The sequence below is a fragment of the Hibiscus syriacus genome, unplaced genomic scaffold (genome assembly GCF_006381635.1).
Source record: "Hibiscus syriacus cultivar Baekdansim isolate YM2019G1 unplaced genomic scaffold, ASM638163v2 tig00111582_pilon, whole genome shotgun sequence".
NCBI classification, from domain to species: domain Eukaryota; kingdom Viridiplantae; phylum Streptophyta; class Magnoliopsida; order Malvales; family Malvaceae; genus Hibiscus; species Hibiscus syriacus.
This window is the reverse complement of record NW_024063126.1, coordinates 8,458,679-8,478,686: the sequence shown is the minus strand read 5'-3', so window position 1 is coordinate 8,478,686 and position 20,008 is coordinate 8,458,679. Positions and strand designations below refer to the sequence as shown.

At 34.0% G+C, this 20,008-nt stretch overlaps 1 protein-coding gene across 1 annotated transcript; it reads left to right on the top strand.

Moving 5' to 3' along the window:
- Positions 1-17,724: 17,724 nt before the first annotated feature.
- On the top strand, positions 17,725-19,155 carry LOC120165380 (probable aspartic proteinase GIP2). The gene has a single exon (XM_039174913.1). It carries the CDS (start codon positions 17,744-17,746, stop codon positions 19,019-19,021), a length of 1,278 nt encoding a protein of 425 aa, XP_039030844.1. The 5' UTR covers positions 17,725-17,743; the 3' UTR covers positions 19,022-19,155.
- The last annotated feature ends 853 nt before the right edge of the window (positions 19,156-20,008 follow it).

Genomic DNA, 20,008 nt, shown 5'->3' with positions numbered 1-20,008 from the left:
TCAAAGATCAATGATAACCATCAAAAGAAAATTGATGATCTTAAAACTTCTTTTGATAAAGTTGGAACAAAACATTTTGAAAAAGGTGGAAATTCAAAATCCAACTTTGTTAGAAAAAGTTTTAGAAACTACAATCTTAGAGGTCCCCAAAGAACCTCTAATGGAAAAATCGTTAGAAGTATGTGGGTTCCTAAAGAACTCATTACTACTAAAGATAAAAATATCCTACACAAATGGATACCTAAGGGGACTAGGATTTTGGAAACTAATGAATATGGACCCAAAAGAATTTGGGTACCAAAAATCAAAAATTAATCTATGTTTGTAGGGAAAGGAGCATTGCTACAAGGCACGGGAAACAAATTCAAATTCATGGTACCTTGATAGTGTATGCTCAAGACACATGACCGGAGACAAAAGCCGGTTCATTGAGCTTAACGCCAAAAATGGAGGAGAAGTGACTTTTGTAGATAATTCAAAAGGTCACATTAAAGGTATTGGTACAATAGGTAATACCTCTTCCATACAAATTAAAAATGTTTTATATGTGAATGGATTAAAGCATAATCTATTGAGTATTAGTCAATTATGCGATAAAGGATTCAATGTCTTATTTGAAATTAATGGTTGTAAAGTCATTGACATTGCATCTAATCGGATTATGCTTGTTGGTCATAGAATAGGGAACATATACATGGTGCATTTAGATTCTTTTGATATGACTAATTTATGCCTAGTTGCTAAGGATGAACATGATAGTTGGTTATGGCATAGGAGACTAGGACATGCTAGTATGAGTGTTTTGCAACGGTTAATTCAAGGAGACCTAGTAAGAGGGTTGCCTAAGCTTAAATTTGATAATGATAAAATATGTGATGCTTGTGCTAAAGGAAAACAAAAGCGAGTTTCTTTTAAATCCATTCATGATGTATCAACTAGTAGAGTTTTACAATTGATCCATTTAGATCTTTTTGGGCCAACTAGAACTACTAGCTTGGGTGGAAAACAATATGCATTTGTCTTGGTAGATGACTATTCTAGATACTTGGGTTCTATTTTTAAATACTAAAGATGAAGCATTAGAACAATTCATCACATTTTCAAAAGTAATCCAAAATGAAAAAGGTTACTCTATAACTAGTGTTAGGAGTGATCATGGAACTGAATTTGAAAATCTTGGATTTACTAAATTTTGTAACTCTAACGGTATTAGCCATAATTTTTCAGCACCTAGAACCCCTCAACAAAATGGAGTTGTTGAGAGGAAAAGTCGAACTTTAGAAGAAATGGCTAGAACCATGCTTTGTGAAAATAATTTGCCAAAATATTTTTGGGCGGAAGCCACAAATACCGCTTGTTATGTTGTAAAGAGTAATGATTAGGCCAATTTTAAAGAAAACTCCATATGAAATTTTCAAAAATAAAAAGCCTAACATTAGTTATTTCATCCTTTTGGATTTAAATGTTTTGTTTTAAACAACGGTAAAGAAAACCTTGGCAAATTTGATGCTAAAAGTGATGAAGGAATTTTTCTGGGTTATTCCTTAAATTCTAAAGCCTATCGTGTATTTAATAAAAGAACTTTAGTTGTAGAAGAGTCTATACATGTTGTTTTCGATGATAATCCCCTTCCGAGGAAGGATTCTTGTGTGAATGATGATGTAGGTGTTATAAATACAAATGACGTTAGACATGACATTGGAGAACCATCATCAAAGGAAGAAACGAAAAAATGAGGAAACTCATGATCCTCTTGAGAATCCAACCATTGAAGAAAGGGAAGTATCTTATCCAAGAGAGTACAACTATGTCAAGGATGGTGAAATTATAGGTGATCCATCAAAAGGGGTAACAACTTGATCTTCTCTTAGAAATATTTGTAATTATGTTGCATTTATCTCATGCATAGAGCCTAAGAATATTAAAGAAGCATTAAATAATGAACATTGGATTATGGCTATGCAAGAAGAGTTAAATCAATTTGAGAGAAGTAAAGTATGGACATTAGTTGAAAGGCCTAGTAATAAATCTACTGTAGGTACTAGATGGGTATTTAGGAATAAGCTTGATGAGAGTGGTAATATAGTGTGAAACAAGGCTAGACTTGTTGCTCAAGGGTATACTCAAGAAGAGGGCATAGACTATGATGAAACATATGCTCCCGTAGCTAGGATGGAAGCAATTAGAATGTTATTAGCATTTGCATGTTTCAATGAATTTAAATTATATCAAATGGATGTTAAAAGTGCATTTTTAAATGGTTTTATAAAAGAAGAAGTGTATGTTGAACAACCTCCAGGTTTTGAAGATTCAAATTTTCCAGATCATGTTTTAAAATTAACAAAAGCACTTTATGGTTTAAAGCAAGCTCCTAGAGCTTGGTATGAAAGATTGTCAAATTTTTTAATTGAAAAAGGTTTTTCAAAAGGGAAAGTTGACACTACATTGTTTTTGAAGCATAAAGGTAAAGATTTATTAGTAGTTCAAATTTATGTTGATGATATAATATTTGGTTCCACTAATGATGTTCTTTGCCAAGAATTTTCTAAGCTAATGCAAAGTGAGTTTGAGATGAGCATGATGGGGGAGCTCTCATTTTTCTTGGGACTCCAAATCAAGCAAAAAAAAGATGGCATCTTCATCAATCAAGCTAAGTACGTCAAAGATATGCTCAAGAAGTTTGGACTGGAAAATGGAAAACCTCATGACACTCCAATGAGCTCTTCAACAAAGCTTGACTTAGATGAAGGAGGTAAATGTGTAGATGTTAAATTATTTAGGTCAATGATTGTATCTCTACTTTATCTAACTGCAAGTATACCAGACATTATGTTTAGTGTTTGCTTATGTGCTAGATTTCAATCATGCCCTAAGGAATCACATTTACTAGCTGTTAAGAGAATCTTTAGATACCTTAAGGACAGTCCTAGTTTAGGACTTTGGTATCCTAGAGACTCTAGCTTTAGCTTGCATGCTTTTTCTGATGCGGATTATGGAGGATGCAAATTAGATAGGAAAAGCACCTCCAGTACTTGCCAATTCCTTGGAAATATGCTGATTTCTTGGTTTTCAAAGAAACAAAGTTGTGTTGCATTATCTACCACTGAAGTGGAATACATTTCAGCCGGTAGTTGTTGTGCACAAGTTTTATGGATGAAACAACAACTTTTTGATTATGGAATTGAAGTAGGTACTATTCCTATCAAGTGTGACAATACTAGTGTTATTTGTCTCACTAAAAATCCCATCCAACACTCTAGAACTAAACATGTTGAAATAAGACACCACTTCATTAGAGACCATGTCACTAAGGAAGATGTAGTTCTAGAATTTGTTGATACTTTGCACCAATTAGCGGATAATAGTAAATTTTGATTGCATTCATTGCTATTAGTTAGGGGGAGTTTATGATTCTTGATAAAAAAAATTAATTTTATGTTCAAATATCGTTTAAAGATTAATTGAATTGTTTGAACATGATTAATTTTCAATATATGAGTTGCCAATACCACTAGAGGAAATTAATTTAGCATTTTGGGTGTTTAAAATTGGATTTTAGAATTTTGGTGCAGAGGGAATCGATCCCCCCTTGAGGGAACCGATTCCCCCTTTGAAGGGGAACGGATTCCCCCACAGGGGAATCGATACCCCCTGGGGTTCTGTTAAATCGGGCAGAACACCCAAAACCCCAAAATACTCAAACCCTCTTCTCTTCCACCGTTCTCTCTCAATTTTTATCAAATCTCCATTTTTGCCTCAAATCAACGATATTAATCGGAATTCGATTCAAATATCATCTTCTAAACCTGTTGGAATCATTAAAATCGTGCAAACAACATCAAAATCCCCTCAATCTTCATCTTTCAAGGTAAATTTTTCTAAACTCTCTATTTCATTGATTTTGAACATAGGATTAGTTTTTAATTAGTTCTAGGTTGAAATAGTGATCGGGCATTGATTGTTTAATGATTAGAAACTAGATGTTACAACTAATTTCATCAAAAACACAAGAATTTTACAAAATTTTAAAATTTTCGAAATAAAAAAAAATTTGATTCTCAAAGTTAATGTGTTTTGATAAAATTATGTTGTTATGAAAACTATATATATATTGTTTCTCAAAACCATATTTGTCAAAAGTTTTTCAAAAACTTTGCCCAATAGGATTGATTTAGCGAACCTTGAAATATTGAGGACTCAATTGAGTTTTGGGATTAATTGAATTGCATACATTTGTTTTTAAAATTGCAGGTTATCCAATCTATTCCGATTTCCTTCACCATGTCCAATCCTAAACGTGCTAGGTCTTCATCTAGTCGTCAACCAAATCCACCTCCAAATCCTCCTCCTATTCCTCAAAACCCTATTCCAAATCTTGATCCTAACTTGACTATCCAAAATTCTTGTTTCAATCAACCGGGTCCTAAAGATTATCGTTTTTGGTTTTACCAATATTTTGACTCGTATAAGATTAGGGAAGAACGTATCCCATCTCTTCAAGCTATGGTTGCTATTAACTTTTAAATATCTCCCTATCTTGCACGAATGGAAATTTGATAAACTTTTCGAACTTGAACCCGTTGTCTATCATCAACTTGTTCGTATCTTCTATTGTAATGCCGTTTGTATCAAAAATCGTGACAAAACCAAAACCATAGGAGTACGTTCCTACCTCCTAGGTTAATATTTCCATCTTGATCCGGCTTACATAGCCAATGCCTTAGGCTTGGATAATGAAGGTTTATCAAATGAAAAACAAGTTTTAGGCTCTCGATATAAACGAAATGATAGTGCAAGTGTTCTAGATCTTCATGAACGTTTTCTTCATCTCATGATCACTTGGTGGTTTCGACCATCCGGGGGTCGTTATTCTACTCTCAGAGCTTTAGATCTTTGGTGGTTGCATTGTTTTGAACACAATATAAAAATAAACCTTTCTGAGATTATCTTTGCTGAGATTGTTGAAACCGTTAACCTAGTGCCAAATAAGAAACTCTGTTCTTCACTAGTTTACGGTTGTATCCTTAGTAATCTCTTTTCTAAAGCCGAGCTTCGAGTTGGTCTAGATGCCTCCTTTCCTCTTAAGAAACAAATCAATCTTCTTTCTTTAACAAGAGTGGGATGGGTCAAAGATAAAGAAACCGGTGAATGGGTTCGATCTTCTGCAACTACTCCCGGGAGCTAGTTCTTCACAAGCTCCACTCGAAGCTGACGAAGATCCAGAGTTTGAAAAATTAATGAGGGATATCGATGAAGCCGAAGATGAGCCTGAGCAACCCGAGGAGCACGCACAACAATCGACTCAAATGCCTCCATATTTTCAATCCTTTATGGAGATATTTGATTTCCGTTATGCGACCATGGATTCGCGCTTTACTTCTATAGAGTCTCATTTATCCACAATGGGAGCTCAACAATTAGAGATTCTCTGAGAGATGCGCACAAACAACGCTTCAATGAATGAACGTATTGATGCACTCTCACACGAGATGGCCGTTATGCGAGCTCGTTTTTTCCTCCTCCCGATCCTCCTACGGATGTTTGATTCTATATTTTACTTTGAACTCCAAACTTATTGTTTTAACATTTTGAATATTTTGGAATGTTTGAATTTGTGAATTAATTGATTATGAATTTGTTTGGATTTATGGATGGTATGAACTTATATGTTTTGTGTGATTTATTCATTATTGCATCATTTACTTCATGTTAGATATATGACCAATTTTGCCATATCACATTAAATATGAATATTGATTATGAAGCTAATGGCTAACGTTTCTCTTGATTGTGATCTTAGCAGCTTATGCATACATATACCTAATCAATTGGCTAAATGTTTTTCACGTTTCTTTGAATCTTTTTGATTTAACAAAAAGGGGGAGAAGTGTGTGTTTTAAGTGTGTTTTAAAATAAGTATGTTTTAAAATGATAAATGGGAGAAGTGTTAAAGTAAGGGGAAGTAATTTCAAAACTTGATTTCAAAATCTTAAAATTACTAAAATGTTTTGTTATATCAAAAAGGGGGAGATTGTTGAAAACATTTTGATATTTCAATATAACAAATTAAGTTAAATGAATTTTAAGATTTTCCAAATGATTTTCTAAGTATATTCGATATAATTATTCGAATATCAAAACATTACTCCAAATATTTCAAAAATCATTTTTTTTTAATCCTTACTTAAGTGTAAAATTAAGTTTTAATCTTAAAACAATTTCAAAATAATCTTTCAAAGTATTTCGAACCATTTCAAAGCCAAAAATTCTAGATTGCTCAGAGGGAACCGATTCCCCCCTATTCAACGGTCGAAATATTTGAATTTTACACTTAGGGAACCGATTCCCTATGAGAGGGTACCGATTCCCCCCACGCTCCAAGCATTTTTATTAAATGTTTTCACACTTAAACGGCTATATTATCTTCATTAATCATCCCTAACGTTCAGAAGTGATTCAAGGTGTATTTAAGCAAGCTTAGAAGCCATTGATCAAATACAAGAAACATCAAGCAACTAGAATCAAGAGAGAATCAAAGAGAAAGCATCAAACCTCAAGTGTGATTTCAAGCCTATTTTCATTCAATATTCATTTTGCTTTCAAGAACACATATTGTGCTCAATTGTATTCATCTTTGAGTGTTCTTTTCTTTGTTCTAGAATTGTGCAAACAATCTACCTTGTGAGGATTTCCTTGTAAGTTTGCAAATTTGTATTGTTCTCTTTGGGAGAGAGTTTTCTCAAGAATTTGGGGTATAATTCTTGAGGGTTTGTAAGGTTACTCTTTGTCCTCAAAAGAAAGACAAATTAGTGAATTTGTGGAAAATCCTTAGTGTGGATAGCTAAGGTAGTGGACGTAGACTTTGATTGAGAAAGTCGAACCACTCTAAATCGCTGTGCAAATCTTTTCAATTTTCTGCAAAAGCTTTCATCGAAATTTGAATTGCCAATTCACCCCCCTCTTGGCCGATTCCGTCGATCGATTAACTCAACAAATACAATTGAGTACAAGTAGTGTTCTTGAAAGAAAAATGAATATTGAATGAAAAATAGGCTTGAAATGCTCAAACTTGAGGTTTGATGCTTTCTCTTTGATTCTCTCTTGATTCTAGTTGCTTGTAGTTTCTTGTTATTGATCAATGGCTTCTAAGCTTGTCTAAATACACCTTCAAATGATTCTGAACGTTGGGGATGATTAGTGGAGTCAATAGAGTCGTTTAAGTGTGAAACAATTAATTAAAGTAGTTGAGAGCGTCAGTGCATCGATGCATACCCTAGGTGCATCGGTGCATCAGTGTAAAATTCAATTATTTTGACCGTTGGACTCTAAGTGCATCAGTGCACTAAGAGTGCATTGATGCATGAAATGCATTTGATGTTTTGAAATAGCCTGAGTGCATAGATGCATGGTCTTGTGCATCGATGCATCTAATGCACTAAGTGCATCGATGCATGGTATGTGCATCGATGCATAAAATGCATTCGATATTCAATTAATTCCATAGTGCATCGATTCATGGATTGGTGCATCGGTGCATCACTTTGAAAATTTGATTTTAGGCTTGATTTTGGTTAAAAATACTTTGTGAAAATTGTTTCAAAAATAGTTTAAGTATAAAACACAATTTTACACATTTAGTAAGGTTTGAAATGATCTTGAAAGACTTGGAGTAATAATTTGATATTCGATTAATTGAATCGAATATACTTTAGAAAATCTTTTGTAAAATTTTAAAATTCATTTAAACTTAGTTTGTTATATCGAAATATCAAAATGTTTTCAACTATCTCCCCCTTTTTGATATAACAAAACTCTTGAGTAATTTTAAGATTTTCTTTGAAAATAAGCTTTGAAATCAATTTTGAAATTACTCCCCCTTACTATAACACTTCTCCCCTTTAAAACTTTTAACACTTAACACTTCTCCCCCTTTTTGTTAAATCAAAAAGACTCAAAAACTGAGTTAAAGAAGGCTTTGAAAAACATAGCCAATTGATTAAACATTTTAATTGAATATAACTTAAGCTGCTAAGATCAAAGATCAAAAGAGAGGTTAGCCATTAGTGTTCATAATCAGTATTCAAATCAAATGTGAAATGGTAAATTGGTCATAATGCAACTAAGATGCCAATAATGCAAAAATTAATAAACATGAAGCTCATAAAGATCAAAACAATTAAATAAAAAGTTCAAACATCCAACAATAGTTAAACAATTCAAAAACAGTAAAATGTTTTAACAATCCAAGTTTTAAGTTTTAATCCCAAATACAATCAAAATAAAATAAGTCTACTCATCCATAGAAGGATCGGGAGGCGGAGGAGGAAATCGGGCTTGCATCTCAAGAGAGAGAGCATCCATGCGTGCAAGCATCTCCCTTTAAAACTCCATCTGACGAGCTTCCAAAGTGTCTAAGCGTTGATTTATTGCTTCGTGAGTAGCAGTCAAGTGGGATTCGATGGAAGCATACCGTAGATCAAATGTCTCCAAAAAATGAACGAAAATATGGAGGCATTTGATCCTCTTGTGGAGCTGGATCCGGTACAGGCTCGTCATCGGGTACGTGATCATCGATGTCTTGCATAAGCTGTTTAAATTCAGGATCATCATCAGTAGCCAGACCCGGAGGAGGAGGAGGAGGATCACGAGAGGAGCTAGGAGCAGCTCGTGAGGAACTAGCTCCCGGAGTTTGCCTACCGGGTCTAAAAACTCATTGACCGGTTACCTCGTCTTGTTTTCAATCTGCTTTCTTCAAGGATGTTAGATTGATTTGGTTTTGGAGTGGGATAGGATTGTCGAGAGAGACGTCTAGACCAAGTTTGATAAAGAGGTTACTAAGAAGACATCCATAAACTAATGTTTCGACATGTTTTGAAGGAATAATGTTTATGACATCAACTAGTTGACTGAATATAATGTGAGGTAGATTAATTTTGATTTTATTCTTGAGACAGTGCATCCACCATAAATCCCTAATACGAAGAGTGGAGTACCTACCTCCGGATGGTCTAAACCACCAAGAGATCATCAGATAAAGAAAACGATCGTTATGAGATCGTAGAGTACTAACACTAGTGTTTGGAACATAGGGATAATCTACAGTTTCATTCTCATTATATATCCCATCATCATCTAACCCAAAACGGAAAGCTATAGTCTCGGGGTCAATATTAATATATTGGCCTAAAAGATAAGATCTAATTGATATAGTTCCACATTGAGTTTCGTTTTGAATACATACCGCATTGGAATAGAAAATGCGGACTAATTTTTGATAGACGATAGGTTTGAGCTGAAACAATTTATCAAATTTCCAAGCTTTAAGAATCGGAAGGTATTCAAAGTTAATATCTATCATAGCTTCAAGAGAGGGAATATGCTCTTCCCGGATTCTATAAGTTTGAAAAGAATTTCTGTACCTAGAGTACAATTCGTCTCTATGATGCTCAGGCATGTTAAAACAGGATCCTAATAGAGATGTAGGTGGAGGAGGAACAGGATTAGGAGGTTGGTTTGAACGAGAACGACTCGATGAAGTTCTAGGGCGTTTGGGATTAGACATGGTTTAGAGATCGAAAAAAGGAAAGAAATAGATAACCTACAAATTGAAAAACATGTATGCACAATAATCAATCCCAAAACTCAATTGAGTTCGCAATAATCAAGGTTCTCTAAAACAATCCTAATGGGCAAAGTTTTGAAAACTATTTGAAAATATCATTGGAAATATTGCAATACATATAGTTTTCATAAAAATAATATAATGAAGACAAAAACATCAATGATTTTTGAAAATAATTTTTTTTAATTTCGAATTTCAAAGAAAATTTTGAAAAATTGTGTGTTTTTTATGAAATTTGTTGTAAAATCTAGTTTAGAATCATCATATAACCAATGCCTGATATAATGTTCATCCTACAACTAATCAAAACTAGCCCTAAGATTGAAAATTGATAAAAATGAGTTTTTAGATAAGTTTACCTTGAAATTTTGGATTGAGAGGGATGTATTGATGTTTTGCACGAATTAATGATTGAAGCAGGATTAGGAGTTGAAAAGCTCGAAGATTCTGACAATATTTTGTTGATTTTGAGACAGATGGAGAGTTTGGAAGAGAGATGGATGAACGGCTGAGTTGTTTTGGAGGCTTAGGTATTTGAAAGAATGAGAAAATAGGGTTTTAATACCTAAAACCCGACGGATGCATCGATGCATAGCTCTGAGCATCGATGCACATTCAAGGCGTGTATCGGTGCATCAACATGATGAATCGATGCACATTCAAAGGGATGATCGATGCACTGTTAAGTGTATCGATGCACTAAGCACAGAAATGACAAAAATCTGTTTTAAAACACTCAAAATGCTAGATTAATTGGCTCTAGTGGTATTGGCAACTGATATATTGAAAATTAATCATGTTCAATCAATCAAATTATTCTTTAAACCAAATTTGAACATAAAATTAATTTTCACCAAATAACATAAACTCCCCCTAACTAATAGCATAAAATGCAATCAAAAATTATTATTATAAGCATTTTTCATTTATTCTTAAAAGTGCTAAAATTATTTTAAACACTAAGTGAAGATAGGTTAGTTAAACCTAATTCTCTCCTAAGTGTCCAAAATCTTTCCTTGTCTAAAGGCTTTGTAAAAATATCCGCTAATTGGTGCAAAATATCAACAAATTCTAGAACTACATCTTCCTTAGCGACATGGTCTCTAATGAAGTGGTGTCTTATTTCAACATGTTTAGTTCTAGAGTGTTGGATGGGATTTTTAGTGAGACAAATAGCACTAGTATTGTCACACTTGATAGGAATAGTACCTACTTCAATTCCATAATCAAAAAGTTGTTGTTTCATCCATAAAACTTGTGCACAACAACTATCGGCTGAAATGTATTCCACTTCAGTGGTAGATAATGCAACACAACTTTGTTTCTTTGAAAACCAAGAAATCAGCATATTTCCAAGGAATTGGCAAGTACTGGAGGTGCTTTTCCTATCTAATTTGCATCCTCCATAATCAGCATCAGAAAATGCATGCAAGCTAAAGCTAGAGTCTCTAGGATACCAAAGTCATAAACTAGGAGTGTCCTTAAGGTATCTAAAGATCCTCTTAACAGCTAGTAAATGTCATTCCTTAGGGCATGATTGAAATCTAGCACATAAGCAAATACTAAACATAATGTCTGGTCTACTTGCAGTTAGATAAAGCAAAGAACCAATCATTGACCTATATAATTTAACATTCACACATTTACCTCCTTCATCTATGTCAAGCTTTGTCGATGAGCTCATTGATGTGTTATGTGGCTTCCCATTTTCCAGTCCAAACTTCTTGAGCATATCTTTAACGTACTTAGCTTGATTGATGAAGATGTCATCTTTTCTTTACTTGATTTGGAGTCCCAAGAAAAATGAGAGCTCCCCCATCATGCTCATCTCGAATTCACTTTGCATTAGCTTAGAAAATTCTTGGCAAAGAACATCATTAGTAGAACCAATTATTATATCATCAACATAAATTTGAACTACTAATAAATCTTTACCTTTATGCTTTAAAAACAATGTAGTGCCAACCTTCCCTTTTGAAAAACCTTTTTTAATTAAAAAAAATTGACAATCTTTCATACCAAGCTCTATGAGCTTGTTTTAAACCATAAAGTGCTTTTGTCAATTTAAGAACATGATTTGGAAATTTTAAATCTTCAAAACCTGGAGGTTGTTCCACATATACTTCTTCCTTTATAAAACCATTTAAAATGCACTTTTAACATCCATTTGATATAATTTAAATTCATGAAAACATGCAAATGCTAATAACATTCTAATTGCTTCCATCCTAGCTACGAGAGCATATGTTTCATCATATTCTATGCCCTCTTCTTGAGTATAGCCTTGAGCAACAAGTCTAGCCTTGTTTCTCACTATATTACCACTTTCATCAAGCTTATTCCTAAACACCCATCTAGTACCTACAGTAGATTTATTACTAGGCCTTTCAACTAATGTTCATACTTTACTTCTCTCAAATTGATTTAACTCTTCTTGCATAGCCATAATCCAATGTTCATCATTTAATGCTTCTTTAATATTCTTAGGCTCAATGCATGAGATAAATGCAACATAATTACATATATTTCTAAGAGAAGATCGAGTTGTTACCCCTTTGGATGGATCACCTATGATTTCACCATCCTTGACATAGTTATACTCTCTTGGATAAGATACGTCTCTTTCTTCAATGGTTGGATTCTCGAGAGGATCATGAGTTTCATTTTTTGTTTCTTCCTTTGATGATAGTTCTCCAACGTCATGTCTAACGTCATTTGTATTTATAACACCTACATCATCATTCACACAAGAATCCTTCCTCGGAAGGAGGTTATCATAGAAAACAACATATATAGACTCTTCTACAACTAAAGTTATTTTATTAAATACTCGATATGCTTTAGAATTGAAGGAATAACCCAGAAAAATTCCTTCATCACTTTTAGCATCAAATTTGCCAAGATTGTCTTTACCGTTGTTTAAAACAAAACATTTACATCCAAAAGGATGAAAATAGCTAATGTTAGGCTTTTTATTTTTGAAAAGTTCATATGGAGTTTTCTTTAAAATAGGCCTAATCATTACTCGATTAATAACATAACAAGTGGTATTTGTGGCTTCCGCCCAAAAATATTTTGGCAAATTGTTTTCACAAAGCATGGTTCTAGCCATTTCTTTTAAAGTTTGATTTTTCCTTTCAACAACTCCATTTTGTTGAGGGGTTCTAGGTGCTGAAAAATTATAGCTAATACCATTAGAATTACAAAAATCATTAAATCCAAGATTTTTAAATTCAGTTCCATGATCACTCCTAACACTAGTTATAGAGTAACCTTTTTCATTTTGGATTACTTTTGAAAACGTGATGAATTTTTCTAATGCTTCATCTTTAGTACTTAAGAATAGAACCCCAAGTATATCTAGAATAGTCATCTACCAAGACAAATGCATATTGTTTTCCACCCAAGCTAGTAGTCCTAGTTGGCCCAAAAAGATCTATATGGATCAATTGTAATACTCTACTAGTTTATACATCATTAATGGATTTAAAAGAAACTCGCTTTTGTTTTTCTTTAGCACAAGCATCACAGATTTTATCATTATCAAATTTCAGTTTAGGCAGCCATCTTACTAAGTCTCCTTGAATTAATCGTTGTAAAACACTCATGCTAGCATGTCCTAGTCTCCTATGACATAACCAACTATCATGCTCATCTTTAGCAACTAGGCATAAATTAGTCATATCGATAGAGTCTAAATGAACCATGTATATGTTTCATATTCTATGACCAACAAGTATAATTCGATTAGATGCAATGTCAATAACTTTACAACCATTGGTTTCAAACATGACATTGAATCCTTTATCACATAATTGACTAATACTCAAAAGATTATGCTTTAATCCGTTCACATATAAAACATTCATAATTTGTATGGAAGAGGTATTACCTATAGTGCATATACCTTCAATGTGACCTTTTGAGTTATCACCAAAAGTCACTTCTCCTCCATTTTTGGCGTTAAGCTCAATGAACCGGCTTTTGTCTCCGGTCATGTGTCTCGAGCATCCACTATCAAGGTACCATGAATTTGAATTTGTTTCCCATGCCTTGTAGCAATGCTCCTTTTACTACAAACATAGATTAATTTCTAATTTTTGGTACACAAATTCTTTTGGGTCCATATTCATTAGTTTCCGAAATCCTAGTCCCCTTAGGTATCCATTTGTGTAGGATATCTTTATCTTTAGTAGTAATGAGTCCTTTAGGAACCCATATACTTCTAACGATTTTTCCATTAGAGGTTCTTCGGGGACCTCTATGATTGTAGTTTTTAAAACTTTTTTCTAACAAAGTTATATTTTGAATTTTCTCCTTTTTCAAAATGTTTTGTTTCAACTTTATCAAAAGAAGCTTTAAGATCATCAATTTTCTTTTGATGATCATCATTGACCTTTGAAAGTAAATTTTGCAAATCCGAATTTTTCTTTTAAAACTCTTCTAGTTTGATTTGCAAATCTTTGATTTTACTTTCAAGATCGTTGTTGGTTTTGGATATGAGTTTATTTTCTTTTTTCAATTTTGAAACATCATTTTTATATTTTAAAAACAATTTCTCATAATCCGAAGCCAAACCATTATATTCGTCTAATAGCTCATCATAAGATAAATTATCAAATTCAGATGAGTTAGAGGTTACCTTAGAATCCTCCCCGAATGCCATCAAGCACAAGTTTGCTACTTCTTGTTCCTCTTCATCGGAACCTTCTTCATCGCTCCATGTAGCCACATGAGCCTTGTGCTTATTCTTTGATTGCCCTTTCTCTTCAATTGTGGGCAATCAAATTTGACATGCCCCGTCTTTTTGCATTCATAGCAAATGATCGGGTCCTTCTCTTTTGGTTTATTTTTGAGGCCTTCATTTCGTTTGAATTTTCTTCCTCGATAAGGTCTCATCATTTTTCTGAACCGTTTGGCAAACAATGCCATTTCCTCGTCATCTTCACCTAAATCACTCTCTTCTTTTGTGGATTTGAGAGCAACTCCAATGTTTTTCTTCTTCTTCTTCTCCTTTGGTGTCTCTTCAATCTTATCGAGGTCTACCTCATCTTCAAGCATCATTTCATGAGTGAGGAGGGAACCGATTAGCTCTTCAAGAGTTAAGGACTTTAGGTTCTTAGCCTCGATAATTGCGGTCTTCTTGGATTGCCATGATTTTGGAAGTGAGTAAACTAACTTCCTCACAAGCTTTTCGTTTGGAATGATCTCTCCATATGATTTGAGACCATTGAAAATCGTTGAGAATCTATCCATCATAGCTTTGATATCTTCATTTGATTTCATCCTGAAATTTTCATAGCTATGTGTTAGAAGACTAATTTTAGATTCTTTTATCTCGTCGGTGCCTTCATGAGTGACTTGTAGTGTATCCCATATTTCTTTGGCAGTTGTACAAGATGAAACTCTTCCATATTCATCTGGTCCAAGAGAACAAAATATAATATGGATGGCTTTGGAGTTGAGCTGGAACATTTTCGTCTCTCATTCACTCCACAATCTTGGATGAGTGAGAGGTTTGATATATCCGTCTTCTACAACATTCCATGCTCCCATGTCACTGGCTTGAATGAAATACATCATCATATTCTTCCAATAGCCATAGTTAGCTCCATTGAAGAAAGGAGGCTTGTTGACGGGCATCGAATCGAGACCGGAGTTGACGTTTGGAGTGGTGGCCATTGATGACTTTTATTATCGATGTAACTCTTCCCGGATCTACTCAAGAGGTGGTTAAACCTTCAAATGAGTCAAGCTCTGATACCAATTATTGAGTTAATCGATCGACGTAATCAACCAAGATGGGGGTGAATTGGTAATTAAAATTTTGGTGGAAGCTTTTTACAAAAAATTGAAAGTAATTGCACAGCGATTTAGAGTGGTTCGACTTTCTCAATCAAAGTCTACGTCCACTACCTTAGCTATCCACACTAAGGATTTTCCAACAAATTCACTAATTTGTTTTTTCTTTTGAGGCCAAAGAGATAACCTTACAACTCCCTCAAGAATATACCCCAATTCTTGAGAACACTCTTTCTCAAAGAGAAGATTACAAATTTGCAAACTTACAAGGAAATCCTCATAAGGTAGAATGTTTGCACAATTCTAGAACAAAGAAAAGAACACTAAAAATGAATACAATTGAGTAAAAGTAGTGTTCTTGAAAGAAAAATGAATATTGAATGAAAAATAGGCTTGAAATGCTCAAACTTGAGGTTTGATGCTTTCTCTTTGATTCTCTCTTGATTCTAGTTGCTTGAAGTTTCTTGTTATTGATCAAAGGCTTCTAAGCTTGTTTAAATACACCTTCAAATGATTCTGAACGTTGGGATGATTATTGGAGTCAATAGAGTCGTTTATGTGTGAAAACAATTAATTAAAGTAGTTGGGAGTGTCAGTGCATCGATGCATACCCTAGGTGCATCGGTGCATCAGTGTAAAATTCAAATATTTTGACCGTTGGACTCTCAGTGCATCGATGCACTAAGAGTGCATCGATGCATAAAATGCATTTGATGTTCAATTAATTCCATGGTGCATCGATGCATGGATTGGTGCATCGGTGCATCACTTTGAAAATTTGATTTTAGGCTTGATTTTGGTTCAAAATACTTTGTGGAAATTGTTTCAAAAATAGTTTAAGTATAAAACACAATTTTACACATTTAGTAAGGTTTGAAATGATCTTGAAAGACTTGGGGTAATAATTTGATATTCGATTAATTGAATCGAATATACTTTAGAAAATCATTTGTAAAATCTTAAAATTCATTTAAACTTAGTTTGTTATATCGAAATATCAAAATGTTTTCAACAAATATCAAAAAAGTAAAATCTAAATTTGAAAATAAAATATTGAATATGTGTATGATGCCATATAAAAAATAAAATTAATTCACTCTTAATAGAAATAAAAGAAATTTTATTATTAATTATTTATCTCTTTAGGAAACATTTATAATGAGAAAATTAATTATTATTATTTATTTGAATAATAAGGAGCCTAGTTGGAATAATTAAGCATGCCCTTGACGATTAATCTGGTGTAGGTATAAAATAATATATGTTCAACGATAACTCACAATCATTTGACATTACACTCTCACACTATTGACCTTCTTGATGTTCGATCCCGAGATCTTTGATATCACGTATAAAGAGCATCTCGATTTGAATAGGAGAGTCGAACAATTTATGTTGGCCAACAATGCTACCTTCTAACTTAGTTAAGGAATCATTAATCATATCGGCTTCTCTTTTGATGAGCTTGAAGTCAACCAACCAAGCTTGATTAAAGATGGCAACAATCTCTCGGATTAACCATATGTGATAGTTATTAAAATTGTTTATAGGAAAGTTATAGAAGTTGTTCCTTACAAGAAATAAATGAAGGAAAAAAAGGAGATTGGTAGTAGTGCAAAAGCTCTAATAATAAGTTTAATTAATTAACAATAAGTTGATGAAATACAATAAGAAATTAGATTTATTAAGTAAGATCAGAAATTTAAACCTTGATGTGTGCAAATGAAATAAATTAGACGAAGAGTTAATGAAAGATCCATAAATATTTTTCAGAGTGATAATAAATGTATTAATAATATATTTTTTTATATGGAACGAACATAAATAAAATTTCATGGTAGACACCATTAATAAAATAAACAACTAATTTAAAGAAATTCAAATTTTGGAATAAGTATGTGCCACCGTGGAGGATACATACATCCACCACTGAGAAGAGTCGTCCCTACATTAAGCTTTCGTAATACCCTATTTAGATTAATAGGTTAAATTATTGAAAATCAATAATTATATATAAAAAGAAAAAAAACTTAAATCATATTCACATTAATGCCTATCAATCTATGATTAATAATGAGAGATAACAAACTAGAGAATGTGGGACACGATCTAAAAGTCATTGTCCAGTTAACACGTCCATAGCACCTGCGTGGCTAGCTTTGCTTCTTAGCAGCCAGATTTGACCATTGGTGCACTCTCTTGGCCCTTCGCAGTTGCTTGTCGGCCTCGCCACCGACATCAGCTCATCACCACAACTATAAATTCAGCTTTGTTTTCTTCTTCGACTCCCCCACTACATATTTTCCTTTCACCTCAAACATGGCTTCTCTTCGATATTTTATCTTCACTTTACTCTTACTTTTGTTTATTTCTCCATGTTTAGCCCAACCGTCGTTCCGTCCCAGGGCCCTGGTGCTTCCGGTCTCTAAAGACCCCTCTACACTTCAGTACGTTACCACTTTTAACCAAAGGACACCCCTTGTTTCCGTAAACGTCGTGGTCGATCTCGGTGGCCGATACTTGTGGGTTGATTGCGAGCGGGGTTATGTTTCATCGACGTTACGTCGTCCAAGCTGCGGTTCCGCCGAATGCTCGTTGGCTGGAGCCAATGGTTGCGGAGGCAACGTATGTTCTATCGGACCCGATAACACCGTGACTAACAGCGGCGGACCTGGTGAGGTTGCTCAAGATGTTTTGTCTCTCAATTCAACTGATGGAAGGAACACTGGCCTAGTGGTCACTGTGCCTAGGTTCATTTTCGCTTGTGCAACAACTTCCATCATTCAAGGCCTTGCTAGCGGGGTAGTCGGAATGGCGGGTTTCGGTCGGTATAATATTGCGCTTCCTCAACAATTCGCTGCCGATTTCAGTTTCCGAAGAAATTTCGCCGTTTGTCTCTCATCTTCAACCTCAGCCAGAGGTGTTATTTTCTTAAGTGATGGTCCCTATGTGTTCATCCCTGGAGTTGACGCATCACAATCACTTACTTATACACCACTCTTCATCAACCCTATCAGCACAGCCCCTTCTTTCCCTCTCGACGAACCCTCCGCTGAGTATTTCATCGGCGTAAAATCGATCAAAGTGAACGAAAAACCCGTCCCGCTGAACACGACATTACTGTCCATCAACAGAGAAGGTGTTGGTGGCACAAAGATCAGCACCGTGAATCCCTACACCGTCCTCGAGGCTTCGATCTTCAAAGCCGTCACCGAGGCCTTCATTAACGAAGCTGCTGCTTGGAACATCACCAGGGTGGCTGGTGTGGCTCCATTTGAGGTGTGTTTCAGCTTTAGTAACATCGGAAGAACACGTTTAGGAGCAGCCGTGCCATCAATAGACCTTGTGTTGGAAAACGATAGCGTTTTCTGGAGGATTTTTGGGGCGAACTCGATGGTGGAGGTTAACAGTGATGTGTTGTGCCTTGGATTCGTTAATGGTGGCGCAAACCCACAGACCTCAATTGTTATCGGAGGGTACCAGTTGGAGGACAATCTTGTTCAGTTCGATTTAGCAACTTCAAGACTGGGGTTCAGCTCTACACTGTTGGGTAGGCGAACTACTTGTGCCAACTTCAACTTCACATCTAATGCTTAGATGGTATCGTAGAATTAATTTTAACAGATTATAAGGGAATAAATATCTGCTTTTTGCAGTTTATATGTATGTGTACGTAATTGTTAGGGGTACTTTTTTTTTTAATGAAATTATAAAAGTTGAAGTCTTTTTTTAAAGATGATATGATTTTATTTTATAGTGACACGCCAGTATTAATGTTAAATTTTTAATAGTTTGTAATTAAAATAAAATAAAAACGTAAATTTTAGTATGATTTTAAAATAAAAAATAATTAAATGACTAAAACATAACAAAAATGATAATTAAGATATTAAATTTGTAGTTTACCTTTATCATTAACGTACTTTTAATTCCCTCAACTTGATCAGTGAATACGATGTAGTAATGGACACTTGCGTTGTACTAAGGCTAATCTCGGTGCCAAATTTAGGAATTTTTTAATATAAATTTAGAGTAAATATAATATAATATATATTTTTAATTATTTGATAATGAATGTTCATATCTTTATATAAGCGGTGCTCGAATATAAAATCTTAAGAAATAACAATAATCCTTTCATCATTGAAATCGTTTAGTCCATGTAATAAGAAGTTAATATATAATTATAACCATCATACAACATGATATTGTTTAATATATGTATGTAGAGACGTTCAATTCATGCATAATTTGGCAAATTAATCGGTAATTGTCAATTACGGATTAATATATATATATATATATATATATATATATATATATATAGACTACCAAATTCTACTTAAATAAAAGGTGAGTGTGTTGACCAAATAAGGCGAGGTGCAGTGGATGGTCGTTATAATTATGCTTCTAATACCTAAATTTGATTTTTAAAATCTGATTTTTTAAAGATTACGTCTCGAATAATTTAGTAACCAATTAATAATAAAACATGATTCGATGAGTCGCCACCAATATTTGATTAGGGTGTGATTGGGCACCCAAAACGTATTTGTTATTTAAAAAATATTAATTTTAATTATA